Source organism: Glycine max, chromosome 19, assembly GCF_000004515.6.
Source record: "Glycine max cultivar Williams 82 chromosome 19, Glycine_max_v4.0, whole genome shotgun sequence".
Lineage (NCBI taxonomy): Eukaryota > Viridiplantae > Streptophyta > Magnoliopsida > Fabales > Fabaceae > Glycine > Glycine max.
The window spans coordinates 41,135,877-41,149,422 of NC_038255.2; the positions used below are offsets into that span (position 1 = coordinate 41,135,877).

A 13,546-nucleotide genomic window follows, 5' to 3' on the forward strand; every position below is an offset into this window, starting at 1 on the left:
TTATTAGTGACATTAACTATGATCTAAATAGGAAATATAATCAGTGAACTTTGTGCACTACAGCTGTATGACTGATGGTCCAGAACAAGCAACTCCTGTCCAAGACTCCCCACAAGGATCGCTACCATTCCATCCTTTGAGCATCGGTGGGTAGTTAAAGGTTCTGTATAGATCCTGAAGAGCTAACACTGTTTATCCAAAACAATTACAACAAATATATAATGAATGATCAGAAAATTAGTCCATCGTCAAATTAAGTTAAAATGGATCTTAATTTTAGAATAATAACAAAATCTGAATATGCAACTCTAAAAGATGATATCAATAACCAAGCACAGTCCTCAATACAATTCAGAAGCATGAAACGAAGTTTTAGAATCCATTCAGTTCAGGACAACAGAATTGTAAATCTAAATTATTAAACCGGATTCAGTGACGATGAAAATTAAAATTCTATAGCATAATCTGTCAATTTTCGTAGCAACCAAACGCATAATATGATGATAACGGATAAATTTCCAACTTTGTTTCCAAGATTAAGAACAAATTCTATGATTATAAAAGACTAAAAAGAGTTAATAAATAGTTATCTGAGTTACCTTCAGGTGGATGTGAACGCTAATATATTTTCTTTGCTTTCTTTTTCTGAGTTCCCAAACATGCATGCAATTTGTTCTTGAGCGGAATTCGGAACAGAGCTGAATGGAAGAGAATGATTTTTAACGGAAAACAAAATCGAAGGAAGAAAGAATCAAGATTGCATTGCATTAAACTGTGACAATGAGGTTGGTGTCTTCAACTGTTTGAGTCCGTTATATTGGTTTAGGCGCGAAACAAGCTATTGGGTCTGTTAATAGGCTTTTGTTCACTCAACTTTTCCTGAGCCCAATTTGAGTAATTAGGTCTGGGCTTCGTGGGGTAACTGGGCCCTTGTATAAATGATGGAGGTTATTCTTCTTACACTATTCAAATTTCTTCTACACCTAATATATTTTTAAAAATTTTAACTTTATCATTTTTTACTTCATATGATATGGATTGTTAAAAATGTATTTTACGAAGTAATTTAACCAACTGAATTAATAGGTCAAGTATGTTAAAAAATAATTAACATCACTATATATAACACTAAAATTTATAATGTATATTTAATACAAATTTAAATTTACATAATAAATTTTGTAACAACGAATTTTGATCTAATAATGTATTTTTTTTACATATATAGATTTTAAATAAAAATCACAGGTTTAATAAAAAAAAATTGGTTATATGTCAGAGTATTTTTGGAGAGTCAGACGATTTTCCCATCACAATTGGTTTACATCAAGGGTCAACCCTTAGCCCCTACCTTTTTACCTTAATTTTGGATGTCCTCACGGAACAAATCCAAGAGATAGCGCCGAGATGCATGCTTTTTGCAGATGACATAGTCCTCCTTGGAGAGTCGAGAGAGGAATTGAATGAGAGGTTGGAAACTTGGAGACGAGCTCTAGAAACACATGGCTTTCGCCTAAGCAGAAGCAAATCGGAGTATATGGAATGTAAGTTCAACAAAAGAAGGAGGGTTTCTAACTCAGAGGTGAAAATAGGAGACCATATTATCCCTCAAGTCACACGGTTTAAATATCTTGGGTCTGTAATACAGGATGATGGGGAAATTGAAGGGGATGTGAATCATCGCATTCAAGCAGGATGGATGAAATGGAGAAAAGCATCGGGGGTGTTATGTGATGCAAAGGTACCGATCAAGCTAAAGGGAAAGTTTTATCGGACTGCGGTAAGACCGGCGATTTTGTACGGAACAGAATGTTGGGCGGTCAAGAACCAACATGAGAATAAAGTCGGTGTAGCGGAGATGAGGATGTTGCGGTGGATGTGTGGTAAGACTCGACAGGATAAAATTAGAAACGAAGCTATTAGAGAGAGGGTTGGAGTAGCGCCTATTGTAGAGAAGATGGTGGAAAATAGACTTAGGTGGTTTGGGCATGTAGAGAGAAGACCGGTAGACTCTGTAGTGAGGAGAGTAGACCAGATGGAGAGAAGACAAACAATTCGAGGCAGAGGAAGACCCAAAAAGACTATAAGAGAGGTTATAAAAAAGGATCTCGAAATTAATGGTTTGGATAGAAGTATGGTACTTGATAGAACATTATGGCGGAAGTTGATCCATGTAGCCGACCCCACCTAGTGGGATAAGGCGTTGTTGTTGTTGTTGTTGTATATGTCAGAGTATTTTTGGTTTTTTTCCTCTCATCGTTGGGTGTATTGGAAAAATGTTGAGTGCAAGAAGAAAATCGCATGATTGAGTTGCTGCTCTATGCCAAACCAATTTATAAAATGATAATAATATGAATAAAAATTATTGCTTATCCTATAATATTTATCAAAAATAATTTCGAACAAAGTTGATAACAAAATCATTTATAAGCTAAACAAGTCAACCTCTTTTATTTGAAATGCCAAGCAATAATTTCACACTAATTATTGGGTTCTTTTATTTGAAATACCAAACAATAATTTCCGCACTAACTGTTGGGTTCCTTGGAAGCATGTGAACCAACCATAAAAATGATAATAAAAATAGATTATTCAAATACTTCTTGTAAGGTATTAATGGCAAGCTTATAATCCCGAAAGCCAAGCAAAAATAAGCCATCAACCGACGCCTATTTTATTTGCTTCATCATCTCTGTTTTTCTTTATATTTTCAGTGAAACATAAAATGTAAAAGAAAATATGTTTGAGTATTTTTATTTTCAATTTTAAAAATTAAACTCACCAACAAAACTCAACATAATTGGTAAATAAATAAGTCTTTTAAGGGTTCGATTTCAGATGCTTACATGAAAAAGATTCGACCATTATCCATTCTAAACGAATTCCAAGCCCTACACATCATATACCTTGTAAGGTGGGACACTTACTTTGATAGGAGTGTCATTCTCACTACTGTTTTAAGCAACTACCTTATAAGTCATACCAATTGCATAAACACCATGTGTGTTTACAGATGAAGTATGGGATTCTAAGACAGTAGATTGACAGCTTAACTAATCCAATCTCATTTAATTCAAACCACCCAACACCTATAAATAGCAGAACCCTCCCTTCTCTAGATACGCATCAGTTAATATTGTTATTACTCTACCAAAATTCTTATTAACTTGAGTGTTAAAGTGCAAATAATTACTATTGTCACAACCACCAGAGGATCTCAACATCCAACAACCAACCTCAACACGTGCTCCCAACACCCCGTCCACCTCAGTTCAACATAAATTATCTAGGGAATATCCTTAGTGCACACACTTGCAACGAAAAAATATTCACTCCAAATCTTCAAAAATTCTGAAAACAACAAAAAGTCATTTAACATGTCTTCTTCACTCATCATGATAACATTTTTGGAATTTCCATAATTTTGATTACCTGCATCCCCACCCCTTTTGTTTCATTCTATTCTAGACTCCTTTAAGTTTTTTTCCCTTTCCTATCATGGTATTCATAGAAATATCACTTCCAATAGTTGTAACTTCTAAACGATTTGCATACCGAAATTCATTAATAAATAAAATTAATCTCTTTTTGATCTAGGAGGCCCCAACATGTATTCAAAAAGTAAAACTGAAAAACTAGTTTTAGTTTTATTGTAAACTACTGTCCAACACGTAAATCAACTACACCAGATCATTCAAACTTAACCAAAGATTCCAAATGAGTCCTAGATATGCAACTACGGAGAGAAAACTTTGCTTCTTATAGTAATCTTATCTAACTCAAACTAAATTACCTACACTAGAGGATGCTTATGATTTATACCAAAAATCATATTATAAACTGAGAGCTACCTCAATTTTGTCTTGATACTCAATTTGAAATGAAAGAAGAAAAGATTCTTTTTGCTAACTCAATTAGCAAAATGAAATTCTGAGTTCAAACTTAGATTTACAAACTCTAATGTAAACATGCACTGAATTGTTTTGTGACCCTAATATTGTGTTGAAAAAATGAAGTGATTTTTGAACAGGTTGCATGTTTTAATTAAAGTTTACAAACCTCAATTTATATGAACTTCATTTTGCAAAAACAACCCTACCTTTTCTTTCATTTGAAACTAAGTTTTGAGACAAAACCCAATTTACAATTGGATTCAATTGAAAACCATACAAAGAGCTTTTTTAGTTTTACCTTCTGAAATGTACGTTGAGCACCTCCCAACTGAAAACCAAGCATGCCTTGTTATCCAAGTCATTCAACTTAATGCTGTGCAAAATGTTCTTAGGCAAGCAATGTGTGCAACACTTAGTTGACAGATAGTCAAAAGATAATATCAAATAAAATGGAGCGGTGGTAGCAAACATCAAAGAGGCTGTCCTCCCAATCACAAATAATTCCAGAGGTGACGGCAATGGCAGAAAACACCATACCTGTGTTTAAGACACTACTAACAAAACACACTCTCAGGTGAGATTCATTCGGTGCCTGAAAGTTCCACAAATGAGGCAAGGCTACCCACCTTGCTTATCAGTTAAAACAAAACAAAACAACAAGCAATAGTTATCATCAATCTGGTAAGTAACCAAGTAGGCACAGGTTTCTGCTACATGTTATTACAAAGCTGACAAAAAAAAACAAGTGCATTAAAGTGACCAATGAGCAGATTCATATGCCCTGGACTGTTCTAGATCCATATAATGCCTCCTGCCCTGTTGGGACAGGTCCAGCTCACCATGAAGTTGGCTATTGAGAGGCTGTGAAATCTGACCGAGACCTAGATCAGGGACCACCTCGGGCGAACAGTTACCAGAATCAATGCCCTTGAAAAACCACGAGGTATTTGGAAGTTGATGGATTGATGCACCATGAGATGATGCAGCAAGTTGTGTCAAGGGTGTCCCGTTGAAATTTATCATGTTACTCAACCCAAGACTTGGTGCTGTGTTTCTAGAACCCCATGTTTGATTTGACAGAAGAGAGAGAGCACAGCTCGTGTCGGTGACCCCAATGTAACTTTCCCCTGGAGGATGTCCCGGGCTGGCGAAGCTTGTCCCACCCACCGAACCTTGCAAGAAAAGGTCAGATGATGTCTCTGAGTTGCCATTCCAGCTAAGTGTGGAGGTTTGATTTCCAGGAGCTAGCTCAGATGATCTAGGAGTTGGAAGTGAATTTCTCAGACTAAGCTTTGGGTATGAAGTCAATTCCATCAGAAAGTTGCTACCTCTGCCACTATTATCTGTCAATAAAAGTGCCAGACATTAGAGTTTGTTTTACTTTTGTATGCCAGGAATGACACAAGCTGAAACTAAATATGCTTCCCTATGAAAAAATTGGAAGAGACATGAAACTGATATTTTACTGATAGTTTCTAACCAAAAGCAGACGAAGAAAGTCTGGCATAGCGAGAGGTTAAGAGGGAGCTTGTTGGGGGCTTTCTCCGACGTTCATTATGGCCAGCTAGTCGCCTACGGCAACTTCTTTTTCCTTGATCAAACTCAGGAAGCTGATGAAACCTGTGCAAGACTATGAAACATGATATTATCTTTTACAAATATAAATGATTCCAATTTATGTCAAAGAGAGGTGAATGAGTACAAGCATACCCAAGTGCCAAGACTTAAGAAATGCTAACATGACAAGTCTACTGTTACCTTAGCATGACATGCTGTTGTTGCCACAAATTGGAAGCACTTAAAATATTTGTTGTTTCATTAAATGCAGATGCAAATGAGATGGAATTTCTAACTTATTTGAATTAGTCATCATTGCAAAGATTGCAGAACATAAGCAATATGTATAAACCCAAGAACAAGGGTATTCCATATGATGCACATCATGTGAGCTTGTTTGGCATTGAATGAGATGGCATATTAGCAGTATAAGATGCTCCTTGAGCCCTGTTTTACTGAAGCAATCCTCAAACATTGCTCAAGTAACATTCTGCGGCTCCATGATACTTGGAATTCAGCTTTAACGTATTAGTAAAATAAGACCAAAACAATACCAATGAAGTTGTTTATCTTCTATATTACCAAAAGGGATGGCATTGTATTTACTCTTTAGTGAAAGACACCAGAATAATTCAAAAGAGAAGTCATCAAGCTTAAATACAGGGGATAAACCACAATGTATATCCACCGATAGTACATCTGAAATGCTGGGAGATTGGATGCTAAAAAGTCCATCTTAAATATCTTTTCACGATCTTTCTCATGATATGTATTTTAACTTAGAATATTCAGAAGTAGGTCCGGAAACGAGTCGAGTTCAGTTCGGCTCATTAATATCTTTTGCTGAAAAATTTGACTTTTGGTTCATGAACCTTTATTTTTCAGCTCGAACTCAACTCAGTTCAAGCTCACAAACAGTTCAATTCAGCTTGTTAGCTTGGATCACATGAACCAAAAGTCAAATTTTTTAAATCCTATACAATTCAAATTTTCAATTTATTGGTAGATTTTAGATAAAATGATTGTTTAATTTTTGTGAAAAGACAAAACTGAACTTATTCTATTAGCTTTGTAGGGCCACAAGGTATGACAAAAAAAACATAATTATAACCAAAGTCTGCATAAATAAAAACTACCCTGCCCTAGATATATATAAAATAATAGAAAACCCAATCAATTATATATATATATATATTGAGCCAATTCATGAATCAAATGAGTTGAACTATTAGCAGCTCAAGTTTGGGTCATTTATTTAACGAGCTCAAATTCAGCTCATTTGGTTCATGAACCAAATTCAACGAGCTGATTATTGAATCGAGTTCCGAACTATTTTCGAGTTGGTTCAATTCATTGTCACCCTATTCAGAAGAGTATTGTTTTTCATTATTAAGGAAAAGTGTAACTTTTGACTTAGATAACCCTTTTCAACTGTGGAAGAACCATGAGACAAAAAAAAAGACACAAATTACTCTTAGAACAGCCAACAGAAAGTTATCCCAGCTCCAAAAAAAAACTGCATATAAAACCACATTCATTGACAGATAGACCATATTCTCCATATCCTGGGGTTGGAAACTTTCCAATTATGATGGCCATCTGTCTCCAAAATACAAGCTTATTACACCATTGAATACTATCCTAGAATGCACAGTAGCATCCTCTAGCACTAATGAGTCAAATTGAAATGGATAGTACATGTGACAACTGACAGTCTGACATAGCTAGCACCATAAAACAGAATAGAGATGAATAGTCACATAAGCAAAGCATGTGGTTAGGATTTCATGATCCAGCAACACCAATTGCACTCATTCTCAATAATGTATCAACAAGTCAAACTAAACAGTATGAAAACTAACATTAGTCAAGGAGGCAATACATGACTAGTGTCTTCATGCAAGGAAATTACATAAACAATCAGACAACCTATCTGTTTAAGATAGATAAATCAAATTCAACAATCAGGACCCACGTTATGGATGACCAGACAAGGGAAGGCTAAAGTCACTCTCACTCCAATTAGCAGAAAACTACCATTTTGATAATAATGCAAGCCTTGAGTAAGAATCCTAGGTTCACATCAACAAGGAATTGCTCTTGTAGTACAAATAACATGCCTTCACACTATAAAACAACTTGATTCATGACAGTAAAATACATGGATGTATCTTTACACAGATCACATACCTAAAGAGTTTGGTCATGTTTGGTAACAGATTATATTTGGAAAATTATCATTATTTTATTTTTTTTCAAAGGCTCTCTAGTAATCTATAAAAGGAAAAAAAAAATATTATTTCTCCAAAAAAGATAATCCAAACACAAAAACAGTAATGAGAAAACTGTAACAGCATATCAATAGTTCACTACACAATTGAGGGCCCCCTCAAAGGCTAGAGGGAAAACAGCATAGTAGTGTTTGTGTTATTTTAAGACTACAAATTGCACACCCACTTCAAGCCTTTTTTCCGTACAAACGAAGTTATTATTTTTAATACCAAACACACCCGGGGGTGCAAGAATCAATTCGCTGAAAAGGAAAACAATAATATTTCACATGCGTTATAAGACAGCCGTTCAGATAAGCACTTTAAAGCTACGCTAGGAGGGGAAAAAAAAGTAAAGTATACCGAGTACAATCAGCCAAATCATAACTGAACAACAAACATCTCAAGAACAGACACAAAGAATCACACCACACCAAAGCCTTGAACAAAAGCAAAGCCACGATTAAGGAACTAAACCAACTCCAAACAAGTAACACACACACCTATAACTGCACCGACAAAACAGGATAACATATCTCACCTACAAACCTACACCCCAAACCGCAGAATAACGAGCAAAAAAACTGAATAAAATAAACAAGGCCCTACCCTACTTTATCTTACCTCAATATTAAAATAGCACAAGAAGAAGAAAAAGAGAATTTTCAGTTTTGTTTCAGGTAATAATAATAATAATAATGAAAGAAGGGGTTTGACCTGCTACACTGTTGACAAAACCTTTGTTGAAGACCAGCAACAATGACTGAAGGGGATTTAGAGTGCATGCCACAGACCTTGTGTCTAGAATAGTAAGCTTTTGCATCACTCAGATCTACTTTGCACCCTTCAACTTGACACCTGGGAGGTTGAGCTGGTTGAACAGACCCACCTCTTCCTTTCCTTGAAGAAGAAGAAGAAGTAACAGTAGCAGCAGAAGAAGAAGAAGAAGAAGAAGTAAGAGAGGTGGCTGGAGTAGCAAGACCAACATCCTCAAAATAGATTTTTTGGCCGAATTTCAAACCGTTGAGGGACTCAGAAGAGGAGAGTTTGGCGTCTGAAGCCATTGGTGCTGGTGATAAGGAAAGGTAGCAGGCTAGAAGCTAGAGTGTATTGTTGTAACTATTATTATCGTTAGTATTATTCATAGTGGTTTGTTTTGATAAGAGCAAGAGAAGAAGTGAGAGAGAAAGAGGTGGTTGTTGAAGTTGAAGTCATGAAAGGAGTGGTAGTGGGAGAGTAAAGTGGAAGACAAAAGAGGAGGTGGAAGGGTAGGGAAAAGGAGAGAGTTGACGCTGGGCCATAGGTGGCAGAGAGTGTGGTACACTGAGAGAGAAGAGAGAAGGAGTGAGTGAGTGTAGTCAGAGAACCAAACACACCCTTGTCTGTCCAAAACCAAAAATAATGGAGCCAGCCAGCTACGAGAGACAGATTGTACCCTCTCTTCTTTTTTTTTCTTCTCAACTCAACAATTTCCTCTCATCTCATTGCTTCAAAAAGTTCCAAGTTTTAAACCATTCCAGGCCCTTACAAGTGTAACTGTCGTTTTGTGCAACTTTTTCTGTCCCTGTCACACACTTGCTAGCTGGTGCTACATACGAAAGGGATGTATCCATGGACCCAAATTTTACAACATATCATCATTATATATTCATTTCAGAATCAAACGAAAAAAAATCTTGACCTTGCAATTGCAATTCATTGGCGACTTATGGTATCTTTGGTTCTGCGGTGGCACCACAAAAATCAATTTTTCACCGTGAAAATCTCAAAGCTACAAAGAGTTCTTTACTATAAACGTGAAAAAATAATTGAATTGAAATTAAGCACCATTTATCCAAACATGTTATTATTAGACTCGGCTCAACCCATTAGTCTAGAATTAGACACCTATTGAATCTCAACTATTAGTTGGATTCAATATGCATATGATTCGACATGAATCGATTTGATTCGACTTGAATCAACGATTTGATTGACTCAAAAGGTAAGTATTTTTTAATTTCTTTTTAACAATTAAATCAACACATGTTGTTTATAGATTTACATACTTTTTTATATCACGGCATAACCACATTTTATAATCTAAGACAATAAAGTTATTATCCTTTCAATTTTTTCATAGCTAATTTACAAGTGTGTATGTGTTTAAAAGACGTATCTATCATATGAGAATAATCATCTTATGTTCTTATGTGAAAATGAAAATAATTAATTTCAACGATTAGATTAAAATGAAAGAGATCAAGATTAAAACATTTAAAATTCAAATTAAAATTTTATTCAATTATAAATCTCCATAAGATTTACAAAACAAAAAAATATATATCTTAAAGATTTAATATGTGATGTCCTAAGATATCTTAAACCTATCATAACCATGACCATTATCATGTTATGACTGTTTCCACCATAACTATCATAAACTCCACCGCAACCACTACCATGATCGTTAATCTCTACTGTCACCATCACATGACCGTGGTCGTTGTCGTTGTCATCACCCTCACCACCACTACTACCACCAATGTGATCATCACCATGATCACCATCATCGCCACCAATATGATTGACGCCGCTACAAAATCTTATGAGAGGAAATATCTTATATGGGAGTGAGAAGATTAAATTTGAACTGTATAAAGTTAAGATTTAATACGATGTAACTACTTAAAAGGTCGCATGACTTTTTAAGATTAAATCTTGATTGTTCATGTTTGATTATATGGTTCAAATTTAATCATTTCACTCTTATATAAAATATTTTCCTCTCATATGACATGTCATATATATATATATATATATAGAGAGAGAGAGAGAGAGAGGGAGGGAGAGAGATGACATATCTTATTAGAGAAAGCATATTATATGAGACTAAACAGATTAAATCTAGAATGTAAATCTTAACCTTGCATATATGGATATACGGTTCAAATTTAATCATTTCACTCTCATAATAATCATATTCATCTCATATGATATGTCATATATGTTTGTGTGTGTGTGCATGTATCTATGTACATATGTGTATGTATTATTTTTGACCGTGTACAACAATGATAGTTTTAATAAATAGATGATAATAATATATTGTGTGCTTAAAATTTTAAACAAGTTCATAATTATGCTTCTAGATATGTTGGATTTTGTTAAAACTTATATATTAAGTGTAAGTTTACATGTTATGATTTTTAAAATATAGACGGGATCATGTGATCGACTAGTGATTCATTGGGTCAACTTGTGACCCAGTATCTAAATCGACTCGATGACTGATCCAAATCTGATAACATTAATTTTAGGGGGTAAGTATATGGACTAGTTTGTCTCATTTAAGGTCCGACCCGTGAAACGTGTGTTTTAGACTTACCAAATAAATTTAATCTAGAAAATAAATGAACTTTTTCACAGTTAGTATCCGAATTACAAAAGCGCATGAATAAATGAATCAATCCATGAAATTAAGTAATAATTTGAAGAAAAAAAATATTTTTAAAAAAGTAAAAAAAGTGTATAAAATTAGAAGAAAAAAAATTAACTTCATTTTTAAAGCTAAAATCTATCACACTAAAATATATTAATATTTTAAATATCACAATTTAACTATAACAATCTAAATTAAAAATCAAAATCTTAACATAAGGAATTAAAATTACTTACACATCAAACTTTAACAGTTTAAATAAATAATTTACGAGTCCATAAATAAAGTCAATCAAATTCAAGAATTTATGGACTCAAAAACTCAATATAACTACATAAACTTTAAAAAAAGACTTAATATCCACAAAGTTTACGTGATTTGCGAATCTGAATCCATATAATCACCCTTGATTAATTCATAGCCGCTTGCCCTCTTCCCCGTTACACTAGTGTGCTTGGTAGAGGATCTCTTGCGTTTTCCTCGTGGACGAGTCTTTAGCTTTCGCTCCTCTTATCAACAACTCCAAAAATAAAAAATAAAAAAGATAAATGTCAAACTACTGAAAAGCGAAGTTATAATAATTTAACATTTTTTTTCACACGTTCCTATATAATTAAATGTTATTGAAAAAACCGTTTACTGTAATTGAATGTTCTTGTCTCTCACGTTGCTTTAAAGTTAAAAGTACTGTACACAAGTCAGTATAAATAGGTTGCTTAAGTAATGGTAATTGGTAAGCGCCTTACACAAAATATGAAACACATTTTTCAAAACAGTACTATATCCGAGAAAATAGTTTCCTTACAATTACAAACCACAATTTATTTATTATTTATTTATTAGTAATTACTAATAATAAAACTAGAACTTAACATGTGTTACTTTTGTTTACGCGTCATTTGTAAGGAAATTTTTATTTATAATTATTTTTATTTTAAAGGTTAAAATAACAATATTTAATAATTTTAAAATAATAATAATATATACATATTAAAAATACTAAATAAGAGAAAACGCAGATTAAGAAATTATCATTTTTAATTACTTTTCTTAATTTATACTTATATTATAATTTTAAACCATAAGAAGAAGAAAAATGTTCACATTCATTTTTTTTATCATTAGTTTACATTCATTTACATCGCACATACGGAGCTCCGGTGGTTTAGAAGTTCCGTAATTATTTTAAGACTTTGAATTGAAGTTTGATTATTTCTGTTGAGTATTCATTTATTATGTACAGCACTTCTGGTGCTTCTTTTCATATATATATATATATATATATACACTGCATATCAAAAAAGAAAACGTAGATATATTTTTTGTTTAGCTACCAATATAAGTATCTTTTTAGTGAAGACAAATCATGTTTTAGTTAAGGAATCAAATCCAAAGCTTTTTGTCAAATATATTATTGATTAAGTTAAAATAATTTCAGGTCAATTAATCTACAAATTATTGGAAAAAGTATTTTATGCAAAAATAAGATAAATAATATTCATCATTAAATTTTATTATAAATAATTAATATTATAATATAAGTCATATTAATTTTTAAATAATCTTGAAGTTTGATTAATCGTAGGGAGAAAAACAAAAAAATTGGAAATTTTTTATGAAAAATTAATTTTAGAAAAAAAATGTTATAATCATAAAAAAGGTGATTTTTCTTCTTCGGAGGGAATGGTGTATTAACGAACAGAGTTTTACTTATTATTTAATTTTATTGAAAAGAAATTAAATGAAAGGACAAGTTAAAAAAAAACCTTTAGTTACAAGTTTAGGGAAAAGATATAAAATACTAGATTTTGTTGAATAAAATAAGAATAGTAGAGAAAAGTATAGTAAAAAGAATTAGAATTATATGTATTCTTTTCAATAGCAGCATCATGTTTATAGATGGAAATTTAGAGTGCCAAAAATAAACATGAATACAGAAAGATCCTAAACATATATAATATGGACACCACAATTAGATTATTCATAATACCCTTCTTTAAATGTCTATTATTTGAAAATGTATCTCATTAAAATTTTACTTGAAAAAAACCTAGTGGGATAAAAACTTAGTGAAGAAAAAGAATGTATCATCCTTCAATAGGTTATCACTTGTCTCATTAAAAACCTTGTTAAAAAAATCCAATGGGACAAAATCATGTGTGTAGGAAAAAAAAGTCAAAACGTATTTATTCCCCCACCCTTCCTCTCTTCATTCGTATAATCATCTTTAAGACTAAGAAGTCTAGTCTTGTGAATAAGTTGCTCAAAATTCTTCATTAGCAATAACTTTGTAAAGAGATTAGCTAGATTTTCGCACAAACAAACTTGATGAACATTTATATCACCGTTCTTCTGAAGATCACGAGTGAAGAAGAATTTTACTAAAATACATTTTGTTCTATCTC

At 33.0% G+C, this 13,546-nt stretch overlaps 1 protein-coding gene across 1 annotated transcript; it reads right to left on the reverse strand.

Annotated features, from left to right (window-relative positions):
- Positions 1-4,448: 4,448 nt before the first annotated feature.
- SPL9D (squamosa promoter-binding-like protein 9d) lies at positions 4,449-9,196 on the reverse strand. Its single transcript, XM_003553380.5, has 3 exons — positions 8,438-9,196; positions 5,374-5,513; positions 4,449-5,236 (listed from the first exon to the last, which is right to left on the reverse strand). Exons 1-3 carry the CDS (start codon positions 8,782-8,784, stop codon positions 4,644-4,646), a joined length of 1,080 nt encoding a protein of 359 aa, XP_003553428.1. The 5' UTR covers positions 8,785-9,196; the 3' UTR covers positions 4,449-4,643.
- Between the last annotated feature and the right edge of the window lie 4,350 nt (positions 9,197-13,546).

What these genes read in the sequence shown, in the direction of transcription:
- SPL9D (XM_003553380.5), bottom strand. Translation starts at nt 8,784, where the DNA reads ATGGCTTCAGACGCCAAACTCTCCTCTTCTGAGTCCCTCAACGGTTTG. An exon ending in TTTTGTCAACAGTGTAGCAG is followed by an intron (nt 5,514 to 8,437) that starts GTCAAACCCCTT and finishes AGTCTTGCACAG; the next exon opens with GTTTCATCAGCTTCCTGAGT. An exon ending in ACTTTCTTCGTCTGCTTTTG is followed by an intron (nt 5,237 to 5,373) that starts GTTAGAAACTAT and finishes TTTTATTGACAG; the next exon opens with ATAATAGTGGCAGAGGTAGC.